At 36.9% G+C, this 23,540-nt stretch overlaps 1 protein-coding gene across 1 annotated transcript; it reads left to right on the top strand.

The window, feature by feature from the left end:
* The first annotated feature begins 12,249 nt into the window (after nucleotides 1-12,249).
* ache (acetylcholinesterase (Yt blood group)) lies at nucleotides 12,250-22,978 on the top strand. The gene is made up of 5 exons (XM_083541099.1): nucleotides 12,250-12,585; nucleotides 17,271-18,721; nucleotides 18,807-18,999; nucleotides 19,139-19,317; nucleotides 20,425-22,978. Exons 2-5 carry the CDS (start codon nucleotides 17,326-17,328, stop codon nucleotides 20,544-20,546), a joined length of 1,890 nt encoding a protein of 629 aa, XP_083397225.1. The 5' UTR covers nucleotides 12,250-12,585; nucleotides 17,271-17,325; the 3' UTR covers nucleotides 20,547-22,978.
* Nucleotides 22,979-23,540: the final 562 nt, after the last annotated feature.

The raw sequence follows: 23,540 nt of genomic DNA, 5'->3' as shown, positions 1-23,540 counted from the left end.
AATGTTCCATCTGTTGTGGCAGACTCACTTGGTGTAGTTTCATATGCTGTAGTTGTAGAAAGGGGGTCTGTGGTTGTTTCTAAAGTCCCATCTGTTGTGGCAGACTCACTTGGTGTAGTTGTAGAAATCGTGTCTGTGGTTGTTTCTGAAGTCCCATCTGTTGTGGCTGACTCACTTGGTGTAGTTTCATATGGTGTAGTTGTAGAAAAGGGGTCTGTGGTTGTTTCTAAAGTCCCATTTGTTGTGGCTGACTCACTTGGTGTAGTTTCATATGGTGTAGTTGTAGAAAAGGAGTCTGTGGTTGTTTCTAAAGTCCCATCTGTTGTGGCAGACTCACTTGGTGTAGTCTCATATGTGGAAGTTGTAGAAAGAGGGTCTGTGCTTGTTACTAAAGTCCCATCTGTTGTGGCAAACTCACTTGGTGTAGTTTCATATGGTGTAGTTGTAGAAAAGGGGTCTGTGGTTGTTTCTGAAGACCCATCTGTTGTGGCAGACTCACTTGGTGTAGTTTCATATGGTGTAATTGTCGAAAACGTGTCTTTGGTTGTTTCTAATGTTCCATCTGTTGTGGCAGGCTCACTTGGTGTAGTTTCAAATGGTGTAGTTGTAGAAAAGGGGTCTGTGGTTGTTTCTGAAATCCCATCTGTTGTGGCAGACTCACTTGGTGTAGTTTCATGTGGTGTGGATGTAGAAATGGTGTCTATGGTTGTTTCTAAAGTCCCATCTGTTTTGGCAGACTCAATTGGTGTAGTCTCATATGTAGTACTTGTAGAAAGCGAGTCTGTGGTTGTTTCTGAAGTCCCATCTGTTGTGGCAGACTCACTTGGTGTAGTTTCATATGGTGTACTTGTAGAAATGGTGCCTATGGTTGTTTCTGAAATCATAACTGTTGTCGCAGACTCACTTGGTGTAGTTTCATATGGTGTACTTGTAGAAAAGGGGTCTGTGGTTGTTTCTGAAGTCCCATCTATTGTGGCAGACTCACTTGGTGTAGTTTCATATTGTGTAGTTGTAGAAAAGGGGTCTGTGGTTGTTTCTGAAGTCACATCTGTTGTGGCAGACTCACTTGGTGTAGTTTCATATGATGTAGTTGTAGAAATCGTGTCTGTGGTTGTTTCTGAAGTCCCATCTGTTGTGACTGACTCACTTGGTGTAGTTTCATATGGTGTAGTTGTAGAAAAGGGGTCTGTGGTTGTTTCTAAAGTCCTATCTGTTGTGGCAGACTCACTTGGTGTAGTTTCATATGTAGTTGTTGTAGAAATGGAGTCTGTGGTTGTTTCTGAAGTCACGTCTGTTGTGGAAGACTCACTTGGTGTAGTTGTAGAAATCGTGTCTCTGGTTGTTTCTGAAATCTCATCTGTTGTGGCTGACTCACTTGGTGTAGTTTTATATGGTGTAGTTGTAGAAAAGGGGTCTGTGGTTGTTTCTAAAGTCCCATCTGTTGTGGCTGACTCACTTGGTGTAGTTTCATATGGTGTAGTTGTAGAAAAGGGGTCTGTGGTTGTTTCTAAAGTCCCATCTGTTGTGGCAGACTCACTTGGTGTAGTCTCATATGTAGTAGTTGTAGAAAGGGAGTCTGTGGTTGTTTCTGAAATCCCATCTGTTGTGGCAGACTCACTTGGTGTTGTCTCATATGTAGTAGTTGTAGAAAGGGAGTCTGTGGTTGTTTCTGAAGTCCCATCTGTTGTGGCTGACTCACTTGGTATAGTTTCATATGGTGTAGTTGTAGAAAAGGGGTCTGTGGTTGTTTCTAAAGTCCCATCTGTTGTTGCAGACTCACTTGGTGTAGTCTCATATGTAGTAGTTGTAGAAAAGGGGTCTGTGGTTTTTTCTGAAGTCCCATCTGTTGTGGCAGACTCACTTGGTGTAGTTTCATATGGTGTACTTGTAGAAATCATGTCTGTGGTTGTTTCTGAAATCATAACTGTTGTGGCAGACTCACTTGGTGTAGTTGTAAAAAAGGGGTCTGTGGTTGTTTCTGAAGTCACATCTATTGTGGCAGACTCACTTGGTGTAGTTTCATATGTAGTAGTTGTAAAAAGAGGGTCTGTGCTTGTTTCTAAAGTCCCATCTGTTGTGGCAGACTCACTTGGTGTAGTTACATATGGTGTGGTTGTAGAAAAGGGGTCTGTGGTTGTTTCTAAAGACCCATCTGTTGTGGTAGACTCACTTGGTGTAGTTTCATATGGTGTACTTGTAGAAAAGGGGTCTGTGGTTGTTTCTGAAGTCCCATCTGTTGTGGAAGACTCACTTGGTGTAGGTTCATATGGTGTAGTTGTAGAAATCATGTCTGTGGTTGTTTCTGAAATCATAACTGTTGTGGCAGACTCACTTGGTGTAGTTGTAGAAAAGGGGTCTGTGGTTGTTTCTAAAGTCCCATCTGTTGTGGCAGACTCACTTGGTGTAGTCTCATATGTAGTAGTTGTAGAAAGAGGGTCTGTGCTTGTTACTAAAGTCCCTTCTGTTGTGGCAAACTCACTTGGTGTAGTTTCATATGGTGTAGTTGTAGAAAAGGGGTCTGTGGTTGTTTCTAAAGTCCCATCTGTTGTGGCAGACTCGCTTGGTGTAGTTTCATATGGTGTAGTTGTAGAAAAGGGGTCTGTGGTTGTTTCTAAAGTCCCATCTGTTGTGGCAGACTCACTTGGTGTAGTCTCATATGTAGTAGTTGTAGAAAAGGGGTCTGTGGTTTTTTCTGAAGTCCCATCTGTTGTGGCAGACTCACTTGGTGTAGTTTCATATGGTGTACTTGTAGAAATCATGTCTGTGGTTGTTTCTGAAATCATAACTGTTGTGGCAGACTCACTTGGTGTAGTTGTAAAAAAGGGGTCTGTGGTTGTTTCTGAAGTCACATCTGTTGTGGCAGACTCACTTGGTGTAGTCTCATATGTAGTAGTTGTAGAAAGAGGGTCTGTGCTTGTTACTAAAGTCCCATCTGTTGTGGCAAACTCACTTGGTGTAGTTTCATATGGTGTAGTTGTAGAAAAGGGGTCTGTGGTTGTTTCTGAAGACCCATCTGTTGTGGCAGACTCACTTGGTGTAGTTTCATATGGTGTACTTGTAGAAATCATGTCTGTGGTTGTTTCTGAAATCATAACTGTTGTGGCAGACTCACTTGGTGTAGTTGTAGAAATCCTGTCTGTGGTTGTTTCTGAAGTCCCATCTGTTGTGGCTGACTCACTTGGTGTAGTTTTATATGGTGTAGTTGTAGAGAAGGGGTCTGTGGTTGTTTCTAAAGTTCCATCTGTTTTGGCAGACTCACCTGGTGTAGTCTCATATGTAGTAGTTGTAGAAAGAGGGTCTGTGCTTGTTACTAAAGTCCCATCTGTTGTGGCAAACTCACTTGGTGTAGTTTCATATGGTGTAATTGTCGAAAAGGTGTCTTTGGTTGTTTCTAATGTTCCATCTGTTGTGGCAGACTCACTTGGTGTAGTTTCATATGGTGTAGTTGTAGAAAGGGGGTCTGTGGTTGTTTCTGAAATCCAATCTGTTGTGGAAGACTCACTTGGTGTAGTTTCATGTGGTGTAGTTGTAGAAATGGTGCCTATGGTTGTTTCTGAAATCATAACTGTTGTCGCAGACTCACTTGGTGTAGTTTCATATGGTGTAGTTGTAGAAAAGGGGTCTGTGGTTTTTTCTGAAGTCCCATCTGTTGTGGCAGACTCACTTGGTGTAGTTTCATATGGTGTACTTGTAAGAAAGGGGTCTGTGGTTGTTTCTGAAGTCCCATCTGTTGTGGAAGACTCACTTGGTGCAGTTTCATATGGTGTAGTTGTAGAAATTATGTCTGTGGTTGTTTCTGAAGTCACATCTGTTGTGGCAGACTCACTTGGTGTAGTTTCATATGTAGTAGTTGTAGAAAGAGGGTCTGTGCTTGTTTCTAAAGTCCCATCTGTTGTGGCAGACTCACTTGGTGTAGTTACATATGGTGTGGTTGTAGAAAAGGGGTCTGTGGTTGTTTCTGAAGACCCATCTGTTGTGGCAGACTCACTTGGTGTAGTTTCATATGGTGTAATCGTAGAAAAGCGGTCTTTGGTTGTTTCTAATGTTCCATCTGTTGTGGCAGACTCACTTGGTGAAGTTTCATATGGTGTAGTTGTAGAAAGGGGTTCTGTGGTTGTTTCTGAAATCCCATCTGTTGTGGCAGACTCACTTGGTGTAGTTTCATATGTAGTAGTTGTAGAAAGAGGGTCTGTGGTTGTTTCTGAAGTCCCATCTGTTGTGGCTGACTCACTTGGTGTAGTTTCATATGGTGTAGTTGTAGAAATCGTGTCTGTGGTTGTTTCTGAAATTATAACTGTTGTGGCAGACTCACGTGGTGTAGTTCTAAAAAAGGGGTCTGTGGTTGTTTCTGAAGTCACATCTGTTGTGGCAGACTCACTTGGTGTAGTTTTATATGGTGTAGTTGTGGAAAGGGGGTCTGTTGTTTCTGCAAATAAATAAATGTATTGACCATTCTGTCGCATTAAATTATATACAGTCAGTTTCAGATCAAACGTACACCTCAGCATTTCTTTCTTTGCTATTAACATGTATGATTTTTATATTAAAATGAGAGCAGGTAGCATGGACATTTTGGAAAACTATTCACTAAAAATAAATTTATATATTTGTACTTTTAACTGTCTGATGTAATATTGAATGTGGCAGTGGTAAAAGCTTATGAAAACTTCTACCATGGAATCTCATATAAAATGTATGTATTGTACACATAAAAAATAAAAAAATCAACAAAAGTATGAGACAGTAAACTTATCCAATCTAAAATATGACTCTTTTGATGCACTCACTTGGCCTCATTTATCAATCTTTCACTAAAATTGTATGTAAATCACACATTGGATGTGAATTGCTGTTGGTTCCATCAACTCGATTGAACTCGAAAGAAACAATTCATTTTAAATCAAAATGTAACAGGTGTTTACTACTATGGTTTGACTGCAAACTACCGACAATTATTGTACTTATTACACTAGCTTAAATGAATAAATTAGCTGATTTTGTCAATTACGCATTTACTATATAATACTATATAATATTTCAGTTCAGAATTTATTACATTTACCAAACAGTTTATAATAGGCAAAAAAAATTTTTACCTGAAGCTTGAAACTGGCAAAAGATCAGAATAGTAAAATGCATTCTCCATGAAAAATACATAGTGACAAATAAAAATCACTGTAAAACCCCCATGCACACACTGGTGTACACTAAAATGAATATTGGCAATGTTATAAAGGTACAGCGTTCTGATGATTAGGCCACCCTTTCTGATTGGTATTCACCATAAGCTAGAATTGTTGTATTAATCATTTATTGAATATAGTAATAAAGTTTATGGCATTATACTACACCACTCCCTCACCAACCATCATACCTTTCTCATACTTGCCTATTCTTGCTGATATATGTAAGTATAAAAAATGCTGTACAACAGAAGAAACTAAGGATTATTTATTATTTGGGTAGACTTGTGAAACTGTTTTATATACTAGCAAACATGTGTCCCATTATGTGTTCATGGTTAAGAGTTTCACTATTTTATTATACTGAAACTTAGAAGCTCAAGGGTGCAAACATAAGTACAAGATAAGAAGCCATAAATAATACTAGCCTTACTCATTCTTCATTGGAAGAGTTATAAAGCTCTCTGCAATAGCTACATCATGTGACATACAGGCCTTCACAAGCACTCTGAAAGTTTATGTTCACAACACAATATTTTCAACTGAGAAGAACTTTCTGGAACAATGCTGGAGGGGTGATCATTTTGTCTTGTTTTGCAGAGCCAGGACCTTGGAACTTTCAGTCATTGAGACAACAATGAACTCAACTTTATACTAGAATATTAACAAGAATGTGTCTTAAGCTTAAGCTGGGCCAATATTGGGTCATGCAAAAGGAGAATAACCCCAAGCACATCAAAGAATCAACATCTGAATGGTAAGAGGAAAGAATATTTTGAAATGGCCAAATTCCAGACCTCAACCCTATTTAAACAAACGCCCTCAAACACAATTAACTGAAGCGAAGTAAAGAAGAATTGGCCAAAGTTTCTCTAAATGATGTCAGAAACTGATACACTTCTACAGAAAATATAAAATTCATATTATTGTTCAAGTTATTATTGTTAAACTTAGTTCTACATGTAACTGATAACCCCCCTGATTTGTGAATGTGGGTTTTGAAAGAAAATTACTACATATTGAAATCTCTTGTGGGGTTTTTTTGCTAGATTTTTTTGTCCCCTGAGGTTCTATTGTTTGCTTATAGAAGCTGATGAAGTATACCTAATTGTTATGCAGGCTGTAACAAAAACATACATAGATTTGACTGAGGGTATACATTTTTCCTATGATTGTTCAAAGGCTAAATATACAGATCTTAAGTGTTTCAGGGCAGTGCTGTTCTACAGTGAGTTCTATATATTATTAATGTTCCGTATTTAGACTCATTTTTAAATACAGTGCTTTGTCTGTACAAACACACACACACTGCTCTTTGACTTCATAGACATAAAAAGCAATAAAAACTGCATCACTGGCCATATTTTGATGCAATATGAGGGGGTAGTCAAGGACAAAGTCTCATATGTAGACAACAACAGTGAAGACAACAAAGACATGACCTAACAGCTATATAATTATCTTTTCTTATCAGTACCTATCTTTTTGCTATGGAATTCTTATTAAAACAGTTTGTTTTGCTAATTTCCCCGGCAACACTAAGATACGGAAATGCCGGCGAAGGTTTGATCATTCTGATAAGGGACTGTCTTAGATTAAGAGATAAGATATACCTTTATTCGTCCCACAGTAGGGAAATTTCTTTGTTACAGCAGCAGAGGAAAGAAATAAAAATAAAACATTATAATAGTAAATGCAAATATATAAAAGAATATACACATACTATAATATACAGTATATACACAGTACAATGTATAAATACAAAAAGGGAAGAAAACTGTATATTTGTACTGTAAACTGTAATAAACTGTATATTTAATTTTGTATAGATTTTTTTATTATTGACATTTTTTAAATGCTGTTTACCATATAGTATTGTATGGTGTATCATTTATTTAGTGAATACACTTTATTATATGTAAATGTTAACTGAGGTAAATTCATGCACACTCATTTTGTGAGTAAGCAAAAAGTGCTAGTTTCATTGATGGAATGTTTAATTTGCTTCTCAGTTTCACACACATACCAGAAATATGAAGATATGAAGATATATATGGACTTATTAAGTAACATTCCCTTAGCTTCATTTAGTATGTGTTTCCAAAGAACTAAAGTTCACCTGGTATCTAATAGATGCAAAAAAATATATTTCTTGACTTTATCTATTATTGTTCATTATTTTGCTAGAAAATTTCATATCCAGAATGTTTTTTTTACATACAATAAAAATAATGCGTACCAATGGGACACAGTTATTGTTAAGAACTGTTGTTTTCATGGTAAAACAAGAATAATATTATATGTGTGTTCTGGAGCATTATTTTTCTCTGTGTTTACATGGTTTTTCCAAGTTCCCCAGCTTTCTCCCACTATTTAAAATATTTATCTAAATTACATTACCTATAGTAGAGAAAGTGTGTGTTTGTGGTTTCCTGTGATGAACTGATCATCCAATCTGAGTCAATTCTGTTTTATTGCACCTAGCTTAATGAGGATTGTGTCCAGATCTATCACAACCATTCCTTAATGGGGGCTTGGTGGCACAAGAACTGTGTGCCACTCTTTTTATGCTGCGTTTTAGCCTTGAGGGTTTTACAAATATGCCATATTCTTCATGACGTGTGTTCTTGGGATAGGCTCTAAATCGATCACGACCAGGATAAAACGTTTACTGAAGAGTAATGTCCAAATGTCCTACATAACATTAATAAATGGGTGGAAATTATAGGCAGTCCTGCTTTAATAAAACAAGAAAATAAACAAGCAAGTATTTAATGATTCTTTATATAACAGAGATTTTGTTAATTGAGAATAATTGCTTGGTCAAACCAAAATATCTTTACCATTGATTTTACACAACACAGTCTGTATAAATGATTTTAATATTTAAAATTATTGTAACTCACAGGGCATTACTTTCTTTTTTTTTTTTTTTTTTTTTTTTTTTTTTTTTTTTTTTTTACGAAAATGTGATTCCTTTTCAATTTCATGAAAGCCAACATTCTATTATTTTTTTTTAAGCATATAGCACTTCAGAACATATTTACTAGATTGTTTTATCTGGTAGGCATCTGATAACTCATTTGTCCAATATATACCTTAAACCAGTTGTTTGTTTATTGTTTATTATGTTATAAGATAAATACACATCATTTGGGGCTCAGTATTAGTGAATTAGTATCAGTTTGTAAAGAGTGTAGAACGAATGTTAAAAGAGATAGTATTATGAATTCTTCAAAATCCTGCAAAAAATCTTCACTAAGTCTATGGCTGTAAGGAAAATATATTTTCAGTCCCTTGGTTGATATAAAAAGTGCTATCACACAATATTGTATTAAGGAGTACCAACAAATCCACCAAAAACAGATGTGAGTATGCTACTCACCTATTGATATGAAAATTATCAATATACTTTTTTGTAAAAAAAAAAAAAAAGATCATTGTAAAGCACATAATTATAATATAATTAAATATAATGTTATGGCTACTAGTCTTTGTTTACCTTGTATTTGATTGATAACACAATCTAATTCTGATGCTAATATGTAGGTAAGCACTTTTTTGTGACATTATTTAAAAATGTGGTTAAAACATCAGTTTTACTGTAAATATGCAATTATGATGCTAAAACATGAAATGTAGGTTCAGGGCTGCTACATGAATAATGATTAACACAACTTGTTGGGCAAATTAAACAATAAAAAGATTTTATTTAGATCAGACTGTGTCTAATTAATATATTTAAAAAAATGTTATTTTTTTTATTTTAAACCAAAACCTCGTTTTAAAACTAATGAAACAATTTAATCTAATATCCACTCTGATAGTGATCCAATATTGGTCACCGCATGGTGGCAGTATTGGGTTTGTGCGTGGACAGACAATTATAATATAGAAAACAATCAAATAAAACAAAACATGTATCATGAATTTGTAATTAGATTTAGTGTTACTTGTTTTGTCACAGTTCTATATGCGAATTAACCCTGTTTTTTCCACTAGAATTTTTATTTGAATCATGGATGCTTCCTATGACTTGGAAGCAGACTGGGAGAGTGATTGGTGTGTCCACCAAATTACTAATAGCCCAGCAATTAGTTAATAGCTTTGGATCAGCAACCTGCTACTTTTAAAGACCCTATTATTGATTCTTCTGAGCAAGCTTTTTCTTCCCTCTGTCATCAGGTATGTATGTATTCTCATTATTCTCATTTTCATTCTCTCTCTCTCATTCTCTCATTCTCTCATTCTCTCATTCTCTCTCTCTCTCTCTCTCTCTCTCTCTCTCTCTCTCTCTCTCTCTCGTGCATGTTTTCTGACTTGTCTTAGAGCTGGATAGTGCAGGAACTACAAAATGCAATAAGGCACTGAAATAAGGCACTGAAATAGGGCACTGAAATCTTGCATTTTACTACATTAATATGGCAGACCCAGCAAACACAGCAAACCCTCCATATCCTGTCCAAGTTCCATTTCTAAAAAAGATTCTGAAGAGAAGATATACTAAAATTGTTCTCTAAAATATTCTAAATTGTCCCTATCAGATCATATCCATAAATTGATTTTCACTTTTGTGAAATACACACACACATTATATATATATATATATATATATATATATATATATATATATATATATATATATATATATATATATATATATATATATATATAAATTCTTAGTTGCTTTTAAAAACAAATCAAATAGTACTTGTTCTGTATTGTACTTAATTAAATCTTGGGGTTTTTTTTTTTATCTCTCATGAGCTCCCTCAGCATTCTGCTCCTTCTAATGTAATTGGTAGTTTTGGTGGTTAGATCAGGTAGAATTAATTCTGTTTAAAGGGGTTTACACCATAATTCAGAGTATGTAGAGGCACATAATCAATATTTAAACTATTTAGACTCTGAGGGTGATTCCAATCAGCCAAGCAACCCTGAATTTTTGCAGAAAAAATATGTTTGGTAGTAAGTGAAATTGAAAATGTACGTGTGTTTGCTGTGTATTTTATTTTATTTTATTTTATTTTGTTTGTATAATCAGCTGTTGCTTTGAAAATTGAAAAGAAATGCCTTTGTATGATTGAAAAGTACTGAGCAAGGCTACTGTTATTAGCTACATTCAGAGTTTCTGCCTTTTTAATGTTTTTTATTATTGATTACTCCCAGAGTTTATTAATTGCTACAATGAATATGATGGCTGTGTGTTCATTATAAGTATGTTGAATTTTAAATATGAAACCATTTTTAAATACAGCAAAAGTTATAGATTTTTGTTTTGTTTTTAACTGTGCCCTGACTGAATCATTAAAGGGCAGCATTAGAGCAATCTGTTTTAGGCATCTGAAATATTTTTAATACATTAATACAAAAATCTCTGATTTATTCCTGGTTTATTGAAAATCATTTACCATATGAAAGCTTGTCCAGCTTGGCAGCACTAACAGTTATATTTTTTAATATTACTAATATCTAATACAATAAAATTAGGCTTACATGTTTAAAAGCTAAAACATTGTCACTATTGTCAGAAGTAAAAAAAAAAAATACAAATACAATACAGTTTTGTACTGTAAAATGTACAAATCATTATTCCAAGACTTAAATTTGGATATACTTTATTGAGCCTGTGAGGGAAATTATTGCCTTACAGCAGCAGCAGGCTACACAAACAGTAGATGGAGAGAAATAAAACAATATTTTTAAGTAATTGTAATTGATATGAATAAATACAATATTGCAAGTGATGCTACAAAAGAAAACAGAGTGCACACTGGCAATTGAAAAAGAAAGAAAATAAAAATAAATGAAACGTGCAACATGCAATGAGTTGCACATTAGACGTTCAGTTTATGGCTTTACAGTTCAGCGGTAACACTTTATAGAGTCTATAAAAGTCTTTGACGTGTTATTGTGCACTTGGCAGGAAAATTATACATGCATGAGATGTTCTCTATATGGAATATGTTTCATAATGGTAACAGCTAAAATAGATGCAAATTAAGCTGCTTAATTATAATATACATGTTCTCCTTGAATTTAATTTTGATCACAGCTTTAAATTTAAAATTTAAATAACTGATCTGTTGCTCCATTGTTTTATTCTTATTTCAAAAATAAAACATAATACAACAGTGGAAAATACTTAAGGGTACACAGTGTGCTTTATAATAAATCTGATTACCAGTTTATCTCCAGGACATCGCTGTAATTCTGATGAATACCATGTGGGTTACTAAATAATCAAATGTGTGGTGGGGGGTTTCTTTATAATAGTCCAAACAAAAATGTATAAGGTTTAGGACTATTCAGTTTCGGCAGTTCTTTGAAAAGAAGGGGGGAAAAAAGGGCTTTTGATTGTTAGTTTATTGGTTTTGTGGCCAATTATTTTCAATAGTAATGCATCTAATAACAAAGTTAAAATACCAAGTAAAAGAAACAAACTATGTTCAGGATCCAAGGTTGTGGTATCAATGAAGAAGATTTTATTCAGCAATAATAAAGCCAGGCAGTTCCACTGAAGTACCCAAAAACAGTCCTGATACACCCTCTTCAGCCATCTCTGTAACACCCATCTTTTTTGCTTTCCAAACATTCCATTATCTGCCATCAACGCCCAGGTTCTTTCCAATATGGTGGCGGGGCCCAGTTATTATAACTTTTTTTTTTTTTTTAAATAGCACATAATTCACGTATGGCTGCTTCATGACCCTCTATCTTGGCCACCACTTTAAATCTTGGCTGTCTATTCTTTGACACGTTTATTACTCTTGAAAAATCACCCCTCAAGAACAAGATATGTTGTTCCCACTACTGCTTCAAGTGTGCTGATTCTAATAACACATTAATCAGCTCTTGAAATATACTGATTAGGCTTTGTACCGCAGAAATAGCGTTCATGCATGACACAAACACACAAGAACTAAAGATGCTAAAGAAAAAAAGTACTGCAATGGTAGTCGCTGATTGCACCCATTTCATTTGTTTGAAAAACATCTTGTCTACTACTATTAATTATATGGCTATGAGAACTGGGTGTTCTTTTCTCGCGAGAATTCGTTGCTGTTTTTTTTTTTTCTTTTTCAAGTAGTCTCCCCCTATCGACACAGCAGTGCAGTGCAGTGCAGGACGACTCGCCCCTGCTTGAATTCTCTGCGAGAGAGGCGACATCAAGCGTTTAAAAGGCCAAGGCAGTAATTTTGGTCGTGACAGACGAGGCAGTGATTCTCTCTGTCTCCTCCACACCCACTCTCATCAGCACATCCATCATTCCGGCTTGTTCCGCTCAAGGACAGTAGAAAGAGAGTGCGCGCGCGAGAGAGATAGATAGAGAGAGAGAGAGCGGAAGAGAAGAGAGGAAAAAGGAACAGAGCAGAGCCGCCTCGCCAACGGGAGTCGCCAGGTACGCTTCATTCACTTTAAGCCTTTACATCAAGTTGTGGGCGAAAGTGAACACCGCGCAGAGACGCGATAAAGCGCAGCGATATGAAGGTGCCGCGTGAGCGCGCGTGCGTGCCTGGAGCGCGTCTTCACTCACGCGCTGTTGCCTGTGCTTAGTTGAGGTTTGCGTAGATCCGCGTTTGTGAAATCGCCGACGTTGTCATTTGATCGACGAGATGTAGCTGGATGTTGAAAACGTTGGGTATTTTTTTTATTTATTATTATTTATTTTTTATAGCCTCTAGACTAATAGGACATTTTTCGTGAGATGGCCCAGTGCACCAGTTTTTCTTCTAAATGTCATTACAACTAATAATTTAAAATGAAATATACTTCTGCTTGGTTATTTGTTGTTATTAGTAGTACTAATATACACACACTGATTGAAATCTCAGCTCGTTAAATGCGCTATGTATGTCACTTATCAGTGCATATCTCTCTAAAGGGTTCACTGTGAATTAACTTGACGTGTGCATATGAAATAATGCGTGGACGTTCGCTATAAAAAAAAAAAAAGCACGCATACACGCCTGGGTTTTGAGCTTGGACAAAAAAAAAAAACAAGGCTTCAGAAATCAAACACGAATGCACGATGTGACTGATGTGCGCGCGCGCCCTGTGATTTATTTATTGATTTATTTATTTAGCAAGGCTGGATGGATAGATGGAAAGTAGCCGTAGCTTGCTGCAGAAATCAGGCGGCTCGTGAACACACCCCAACGCACGCGCACTCGGAGACTCTGCGCTCTAAAATTAAGTCTTGTTTACCTCGAGCACCTGTCTCACATCCTTTCCAGCTCGTCTGGACCTAAACTGCTTGATGAGATGTGCACAAGATGCAGATCCTTCTGGAAAGCCCATCTATGTGGAGTGTACATTAGTGTCGTCTAGACCCAGATTTATTTTGTTTATTTTGTTTGTTTTCAAATGTGTTCATTCTAAAGCTTCAGTCAGAATCATGTTTTATATATATATTTTTTCCATCACAGCAATGGTGTTGATCCTTTTAATTATAGCCCTGTACTACACTGCTGACATGACAATCTGGCCAGCTGTGGCACGAAGCACAAAACAGAAACATCCCAGTGAATTGTGTTGATCAGTAGGTCAGTGAACTGTAAGTCATTTGAGGGAGGATAGCATATGCTCGCATTTACTGGTAAGTCTTATAATTTTTGCGGAAAGTACATTCAACTGCAAGGATTCTTGTAGGAAAATGTAGGCAAAAATGACAACACTAAAGCGGCCTACTACATTCTTTACACCCGCGAGTGTCGACCCAGAAAAAGTATATTTTAAAGAATAGGTTAAAAAAAATTACATTTGACACCGAATAAATTGACACGTATAATGAAGGCTATTTATTTATTTGCATATCAGTATAGTGTATTGTTCCATAAATATTTATGATAGTATCAAAATGTCATATCATCCCATTTTTAGCGTGGGAGGATAGGGGATATGATTGTGCGCTAAGATGATGCAATGGGCAGTATGGCCTGTTAATTCTGATGCTAACCACACACTAGGCATTATAAGTCACTCTTGTAGTGACAGCAAATAGCAGTGTTGTAAAGCATATATTTACTAAAGGCTGACTGAGATAAAAAATTAAAAAACCAAAGTACAGATGCTCCATGGCAAGGGATTTCTTGTAGAAAACATTCTAAATTCATTCTACTCGAATAGTGTGCTTTTTATTTTTCTCTGATTTACTTAAACAAAGTGATTGGTAATCTGCTTTTGGTCACCAAGCTAAGTATCCTACTATGATAATCATTGTACTTGCTCCACTGGCATCCAAGTGTTTATCTTGCAAGGAAAGAGGCAGACTAGGCGTAGAGGGGAAGGAGAATGTATGGATATGACCGTGCATATTACAGCATGTAATCCCAAGCTGAAAGTGAATCCCCCTGTGAACTTCATACATAGATTCCAGGGTCTAATTTGAGCCTCTCTTCCATGTCTATCTCCCCTGCTCATTCCCCCTTTACCCCTGTCTCCAGCTAGCAGCTGTTCTTCTGGATATTAATAAGTCCATTGAGAGACACTGTCAAGCACCCCTGTTTCCTAGTCCCCGGGGCACCACCACAGTCACTCTGTTTTACTGTCGTGTTAAGTACAAAGTAGTCTTAAGGAGTGTTTTTCTAAAAAGGGTATAGTGTTAAGGCTAGACGAACAGAAGGGGGTTATAAAAGGGGGCAGGATGGGCACAGAATGGAAACCAGGTGACCTCAATACACATACACTGTCTTAGTCCAATATACTGCAAAAAAAAAAAGACTCATCTGACATATGAGAGGCTTCACACATCACATCTGAGATGTTCCTGGCATGGTTACATTAAACAACTCTATGTAAATAATGTTTTCTACACATGCTTCTATTGTGCTATTAGAGACAGATCTTTGCAAGTTATATTTGCCCTCTTGAATACATTCATTAGAAAAGCGACCTTTAAAAGGACCAGACATACAGAGTCCATCAGCTAAAAGAGAGAAATTCTGCTGATCATGTGCCTGTTGGCAAATAATTTCATACTTTCCCAGTCAGCTAATGTACAATAATGGTAAATGAAATCCGCTGTAGTGGGCATTGAAGCGACATTTGCTAGGAAAGTAACTTACTTTTTTCTCTCTACATAGCTACAAGCATGGTTAGTCTAGGACCAGGCCACACAGATTGTCTGTCTATATGTGTTGACAATGTAAACAATGGACTACTTTCACAAACATTTCTGTTCCTGCATTTCCATTTAATTCACTACACTTGAAATGCAGTATTTTTAGTTGGTTTGTACAGAAGCTGCAGAAGGTGAATGTCTGAACAGTGGAATTCATTGAAACATTGTAAGGATACAAAGTCTTTTCTAGCATGCTGAAGAAAGTCAGCTTAATTTAAGAGAAACTGTGTGCTTCATCATGAATTCTCTGAAAGAGAGAGATTAGCTATTGAGAGAAACAAACACCTAAGCTAATGTGCCAAGCTCATACCGTTTACTACAAAATAGTTTTGCAATGCAAATGGGGTGAAGGAATATTGCTCATGTTTTTGGAAACATATGTTAGTTAATCCTTGTGTGGTGTTTGGGTATGTGGGCCACACTTAAAATGTAAAAAAAAAAAAATCTGGATCTCCTGGATCCAGAAGTAATGAGATTGTGGAAATCAATGAAAAACACATTTAATCATGATAAAATCAAAATAAATAAAAACTCCTGACCTTTATCTGCCATTTTCCACAAACACTCTGTTTTCTTGCATGCAAACCTACACATTTTTCAGAATTGTTGCATTTCTTTTACAAAATCCCTACCAGTCTTGCATTCCGATATTCTTCTTTAGTGTGTGAAATGCAACAGATCAATGCACACAGAAATAAACAAAGCTGCATCATAAGAACTGGTCTACCCTCCCACATTGCACTCCCCCACATTGGGGTCATAAGTGTCTTACAACAATCAGTCAATTTGTCATATGTCATATTGTAGTAAATGTAGAAGCAAATGTAGAAGCAACTTTTGAACATGTCTCATTAAATTCAGTTTCTTGTGGTGAGTTAGGAAAATAGAATCAGTTTTATTTTGCCAATTATACTTGTAAAGTATGCTTGATGTGTAAAAGTGGTGGAAATTAAACATTCACCAGAAACTGCTGCCAAAATGACGACGATCATAATTGCACAAGTGTGGGATATAAAGTCTTCTGTTCTGAGGACCCAATACACATGTACCATAGAAATTCGAGGTGTACATTTGCAAAATACACACTGAAAAATCTGTCTGACATAAAATGTTTTGTATGTAAAACACATGCAGGTGTTCTGACATTATGTCAGAGCAGTTGTAATAGTAATAAAGTAAGAAACTTATCAGTATTTACTCAATTTATTGCTTTAAAATAGTAAAATAATAATAAAAAAGATATATAGCTGTGGCATTAAAAATTGGCAAATTTAGCCCTTAAAATGATGTGCTTAGTTTAAGCATTTGATATGTTTTCTGTTATATTGTGAATAAAATAGGGGGTTATTAAATTAGCATTCTGTTTAATTTCCATTTTACAGGATTTAATTGGGTGTTGTAATGCTGTACAATGCTTCTTGGTTTGTGCTTGTTATTAACCAAATCCATACCCACATTGGATTGATTGACAAGAAAACCCAAACCTTTCACCTACAAATGTTTTACCCTTTGGTGTGCTTGGCTGTTCATACAACTGAGGAAAGGCAAAGGGGAGAGAAGAACAGAAATAGAGCTTCCCCACACAGCTGCAGAAAAAGTCATGTACCCTCCCCCTAACCATGCCTCTCAAACTAATCCAGTCATCATGGCAACCACACAACACATAAAATATAAACAACCTCACAGGTGTATGTGAGTGTTAAGGCCATATAAGACATTTCCATCAAACAAGTGTTCTTAGGTTATTCTGAATGGGGGATCAGCAGTCACATAGAACTTTTCTAGTGTTTATAAAACCATTTTATAGCACTCAAGACCTTTTCCCCTTTTTTTGTCATATTATTCATCATTTAATAGCATTTGCTTAGGACTTCATGACACATTAGACATCTTTTTCTCATATTTACAATACTTTTATTGTTACAATACTAGTGTTTTTATCATAACCTTATTGTCTTCTACAGATTATTTTCTGAGCTGGGCCTGGAAAACCAAAGTTACCAGAAAACATAAGAGATCATGAAGAGCTTACTTCTCAATATTCTCATTATTTGCTACATCCATCATTCCTTTACTCAAAGTGATTCTGAGCTTATTGTAACAACAAGATTAGGTCGTGTCCAGGGTATACGCTTGCCCCTCCCAGATCGAAGCCATGTTGTTGCCTTTCTGGGAATTCCTTTTGCAGAACCTCCTGTAGGAAAAAAGCGCTTTAAACCAGCTGAGCCCAAAAGGCCGTGGAATGATGTGTTTGAAGCCACAGATTATCCCAATGCTTGCTACCAGTACGTGGACACTTCATATCCTGGTTTTTCTGGCTCCGAAATGTGGAACCCCAACAGGATAATGAGTGAGGATTGCTTATACCTAAATGTCTGGGTTCCTTCTTCCCCTCGGCCACACAACCTCACTGTTATGGTGTGGATATATGGCGGTGGCTTCTACAGTGGATCTTCCTCACTAGATGTCTATGACGGTCGCTACCTGGCACATTCTGAGAAAGTGGTGGTGGTCTCTATGAACTATCGAGTGGGTGCTTTTGGGTTTCTTGCCCTAAATGGCTCCTCTGAGGCTCCTGGAAATGTGGGACTGCTGGACCAGAGAATGGCACTCCAATGGGTCCAGGACAACATTCACTTTTTTGGAGGCAATCCTAAGCAGGTGACCATTTTTGGGGAGAGTGCAGGTGGCGCCTCCGTCGGCATGCATCTTCTGTCTCCAGAGAGTCGGCCCAAATTCACTCGTGCCATTTTGCAAAGTGGTGTGCCAAATAGCCCTTGGGCTACAGTTAGCTTTGATGAGGCCCGTAGGAGGGCTACTAAATTGGCCAGATTGGTCGGCTGTTTTCATGATGATGACACTGAGCTAATTGACTGCCTTAGGAATAAGCATCCACAGGAGCTTATTGACCAAGAGTTCATGACACTCCCATATAGTAGCTTGTTCCGTTTTTCATTTGTGCCTGTGGTTGATAGTGTGGTGCTCCCTGATACCCCTGATGCCATGTTGAGCTCAGGCAACTTCAAGGATACTCAAATTCTTTTGGGTGTAAACCAGGATGAAGGGGCGTATTTCTTGGTTTATGGTGCACCAGGTTTCAGCAAGGACAATGACAGTCTGATCTCAAGGGAGGACTTCATACAAGGTGTTAGGATGAGTGTTCCTCATGCCAATGATATTGGATTGGAGGCAATTATTCTTCAATACACAGACTGGATGGATGAGGACAACCCTCTGAAAAACCGTGACGCAATGGATGACATTGTGGGAGACCATAATGTAATCTGCCCTTTGCAGCACTTCGCAAGGTCCTATGCTCAATACAGTTCTAATGCTGCCCAGCCTGGGACAGCAGGTCAAGGAAACTTTGGTTGGAGCAATTCAGGCCCAGCAAGCAACAGTGGCCACTCACAAGGTAGTATAACAATGTTTAGAAATGATACTACTATAAAATATGGTTAAATGCCATTTGATTTTAATCTCACATTTCTGTTGTTTAGTCGCTGTGTACCTCTACCTCTTTGACCATCGGGCATCTAACATGGCCTGGCCCGAGTGGATGGGTGTACTCCATGGCTATGAAATTGAATTTGTGTTTGGCCTGCCTTTGGAGAGGAAGCTTAACTACACTGCAGAAGAAGAGAAGCTCAGTCGGCGTATGATGAGATACTGGGCTAATTTTGCTCGCACTGGGTGAGTGAAAGTCATGAGTAAGCTTTTATGTGAATGCAAATGGTTGCTGTGTGCATAAATGGGACTGTGTGTTTTTCTTTTGTTTACTGAAAGTTAGGCGTGCCACTATTATATTTGACTCTTATATTTTCTTACCAAGCAATCCCAATGTCAACGTTGATGGATCCATAGAGAGCAGACGGCGATGGCCCGTCTTCACATCAACAGAGCAGAAGCATGTAGGACTAAACACAGACGCAATGAAGGTGCACAAAGGGTTAAAAACACAGCTATGTGCACTATGGAACCGGTTTCTTCCACACCTCCTAAACATAACTGGTAACTTACAAAAATCACAGTTGCATGTAACATTACTGAATTTATGTAATGATATATGATTTTTACATTTCCACTGATAGAGATCCTACATGTTGCATTTTAGATATGCAGTTTGTCTGCACAGACCATGCTTCCTCATGCTATCAGCCATTGAAAAGCTTTAACTTTGCAAATGTTGCCATGAAATTAACTTGCATATATTCACTGTCAGAGCAAGGAAACAGGGAAACTGAATGTTGAACTGTGAAACTGGGAATATTAAGCACTAGTGTACAGGAAACAACCCATGTGGTAATATTGCAGAACTACTCACTTTTGTTTAAAGCTGTTTAGACATGAAGATTGAATGAAAATCAAAGGGATGAGAAAATCATTAACTGATTTGCATCTTTTGCTTTAGTCAGATTCACCTTTCCTTTCACAGAAAAATAAAAAAAGCTAAATTACTAATATTTATGTACATGGTAAGCATTGTGTTATGAAACGTCTTCGCAATCTGAGAACATACCATGTAGACCGCAAAGTACATTTCAGACCATAAGGAAATGCCTTGTCATTTGATGTGTATCTTGGAAGTAAACTAAACAAGTGTTCATCCTCACTGGAAGTGAACTAGAAACATGAAGCAGCTGAAGCTGTACCCTGTTTTCAAGAGCAATTTGGTTGCAGTGATCTGAACTTAAACTGCAAATCCTCCAGAGAAGGTCTAATAAAAGGGTGGGGTTCGGGTTGGTCGTTTAAATGCGGAGTAATTTGTTTAATGGTATCGCTTGATGTATATGCCTGAAAGATCTCTGCACTGTTTGTTCTGCTCTCAACTTGATTTTTCTATTTTTGTGTTACACTTTTTTTTTTTGCCATTCTGTAATTTTTGATTCATAATGATTACTCAATTATTTTTCTCTATATAGGCATAATAGGAAAAAATCACTACATTCCTGTCTGGAAGTTTGAGCCCCAAATTGGGCTTTTAGTGATTTCATATCTACAGATAATAGCTCACATTTTAGCAAACTATTTAGCATTTTTAAAGATTTAAATGTAAGTAAAAATAGACCTAATGACTACTTTTTATTTTCCCCTAATTCCTTTCCTCTTTATACCCAGACAACATTGATGATGCCGAGCGGCAATGGAAGGCAGAGTTCCACCGCTGGAGCTCCTACATGATGCATTGGAAGAGCCAGTTTGACCACTACAGCAAACAGGAGCGTTGTACAGACCTGTAGATAGGCCTACAGAGAATGTGACGCAGCAAGTACGCAAGAAAATAAAAGTTCATAGAAGAGTGATAACCATGTTGCTCTATAGTCTCAGGAGCCCTCTGATAGAATGTCAATCGTTCTCTGAGCCACTGTAGAATATGCCCTTCATTGATTGGTTCCTCTGAATAACTAGAAAGAAATAATTTGTGAAGGTTACGATTATAAGCTCTGTAGAGTTTCATTTGCCACCTGTATATTGTTCAGTACTGCATAATATTGCATTTAAATACTATTACTGTTGCCATAGGCAGTTGTTTGACAGTGTTGCATGTTAACTGCAGGAAGAGACTATTAAAAGTTACAGTCATGGTTGAGGATGTACAAGAGAAAATGTTAATGGTGTGTTATTACCTCTGATAATTGTGTCCTTGTGTAGTAGTATAACTGATGCATAGATGCCCTCATTCACTCTTGTCCTCAGGATCCCACATTTCCCTTTTTTTTACTTAAGGGTTTGGTTTGCTTAATCTATAACTGTTGCTTGACCATTTGTGCTTTTGTCTATATAACTTTCCTATCATGTCAGTTCTCTCCAATGGTTAAACACTGTGGGGCCTAAGGTTATGTGCAGTTGTCTGCTGTCTCTGTTTGGGTCCAGATCAATTCTATATAATCATATATCATCATATATATGGGAATAATGAGCGAGCTCAGTTCATGTGTTGGGGCTATACTGCACTGATGTGCTCGTTCGGACTTCTAGAAATGTGTATACTACTTTTGTGTATTATACTGATATGTAAAGCATTGTCATCTTGTGTGATACATCTATTGCATGCATAATGGTGCTCACAGCATGTCACACCTCTATTTATGTGTGTTTATGAGTGTGTGTAAGCTACGAAGTTACTGTGTAAAAGTATATTAAAACTGAGCGCCTCCATGGGTTAGTATCCATTATCTACTGTCTATATGTAGCATACCACTTGTGAAAGTCACCTCCACTTTCATTATATTTGCCTGGGACACTTTGTGCATGTGTGCAAGTCCTAAAGAGAGAGGTCTATAACTACTGTCATGCCTGTTTGCCAAAGAGTCAATAACTTCCCCCACCCCAATAATGGCTCCCCTCCCTGTGGTAAAGAATTTTCATTACGGTAATGGAAGGAGTGTAATTTAGTTAGTGCTCATTTGAAACGATGGCCTGCTGTGTCAGCCATCTTAATCCCAACTCTGCCATCACTTAACTTCTGCATTTGGTGGATGATGCAGGAAAGCAGAGTATTTAAATGGTTGTGCTCAGAGAGCAGACGTGTACAAGAACCAGCTGAAGTTGATACTCCACTCATTCACATGGTTTAGTAGGTCCTATTTTCCTTTAAGTATTTTGTTGCATGCTTGCACTATTTGAGATGTAGAAGATTACACCGTGTTTTCAGTTTGCTCATATCTGATTTCATTCTTATGTACATTATTTATTATATGCTTTATTTTGCTAATGTACCTTTTTGTTATTTGTTTTTATCTATCTCACTATTTGTACATTTTTAAGTGTAATAGTTTGGGTGCGTTCTGTGAGTCACACGACTGATTTACTCACTTATCTCCACATTAATTCTAAAACTGTGGAAGTGCAGGCAAATATTATGATTAGCTGTAATTAATCTTAACCTCACAAGTTGACAAAGACATGGGCATTTTACCTTGAAAAGATCTAATAGTTAAATTCAAACAAATTAATAAAAATCAAATTACTTTCAAATGATTTTGGTATGAAATAGAACAGATAAGTGAAATAAATGCATGTGCCAGCATTGTGGCTCGGGAACGTGCTTGTCTGTTGCTGCTCTTACATCTTCTGCTCAATGCCAATTTGTCCTTATCTGTTCTGTCTCATGAAAAGACCTGTTCATGTCCTAAATCTCCTCCTTTACTGGATTCTCTGCTTATACATTTGACTGACAATAATCCAGTGCTGATGTATATTATATTATATAAATCTATATCTATTAAAGACTATTAGCCCTAAGATTGATGTTAGCAATAAAAATTTATAATCACAATGGAATATATTTGAACTGATTATAATGTCATTGGTAATAATCATGGCTATGATATTGTAATTGATAAATCACTATATCTAGCATTTGTGATTTTTTGGGATGGCTTTAAAGGTTTATGTGCTGTTGCAATCAGTCATATACTGTCATTAATGTGAACACTTGTGAACATTGTGATTATTATGTTTAGAGTGAGTATCATCTGTGCATCCTCAAATTGACAGCTTTTTCACATTGCACCCTCATTATTATTTTGGTTCAAACATTGCCCACTGTGCCAAACCTGTGTGGTGACAGCATTGTGCTAATACTCTGCATGGTACTACTGCTGCCTCCTGGGCATTGTATCTAAAGTCCTCCAACAAAACCTCATTAAAAAGTCTGACTAAAACAAAACTGTGTGATCCTTGCTTGTAAATCTGACAACACAAATTCAAATTTGAAATTATTTGTCACGTGACTTGCTTGATCAGTACAGTGGTGACACTGTGGCTGAATTATTTACTGTAGATTCAAACAGTATTCCAAAAAGTACTGCAAAACAGTTTTGTTATTTGTATCTTTTTTTACTGTAATTCACCAATCACATACATTACAACCAAATCTTTTGTCAGCTGAAGGATGGTACAACCCCAATTCCAAAAATGTTGCTACACTGTAAAATGCAGAATGCAATGATTTGCAACTTATAAACACATTTTATTCACAACAGAATAATAAAAAAAAAAACATATCAAATGTTTCATATGAGAATATATGGGGGGGGGGGGGGGGGGTTTTAAATGAAGAAAGGTTTCCACTTTGCCTTATTTGCCTACATTTTGAATTAGCTTTGACCAAGAGGGGATGGTGGCGTTTCTGGGTCGTGTTCACAAGATTTAACCAGCATTTGTGGACGACATGGCAAACTTTGTTTACAGACATTGGTTTCTGGATGTGTTGCTGAGGCCACGCTGTG

The sequence above is a fragment of the Silurus aristotelis genome (assembly GCF_946808225.1).
Source record: "Silurus aristotelis genome assembly, chromosome: 5".
Classification (NCBI taxonomy): domain Eukaryota; kingdom Metazoa; phylum Chordata; class Actinopteri; order Siluriformes; family Siluridae; genus Silurus; species Silurus aristotelis.
The sequence above is the reverse complement of the archived record's forward strand: the minus strand, read 5'-3'. Positions and strand labels throughout refer to the sequence as shown.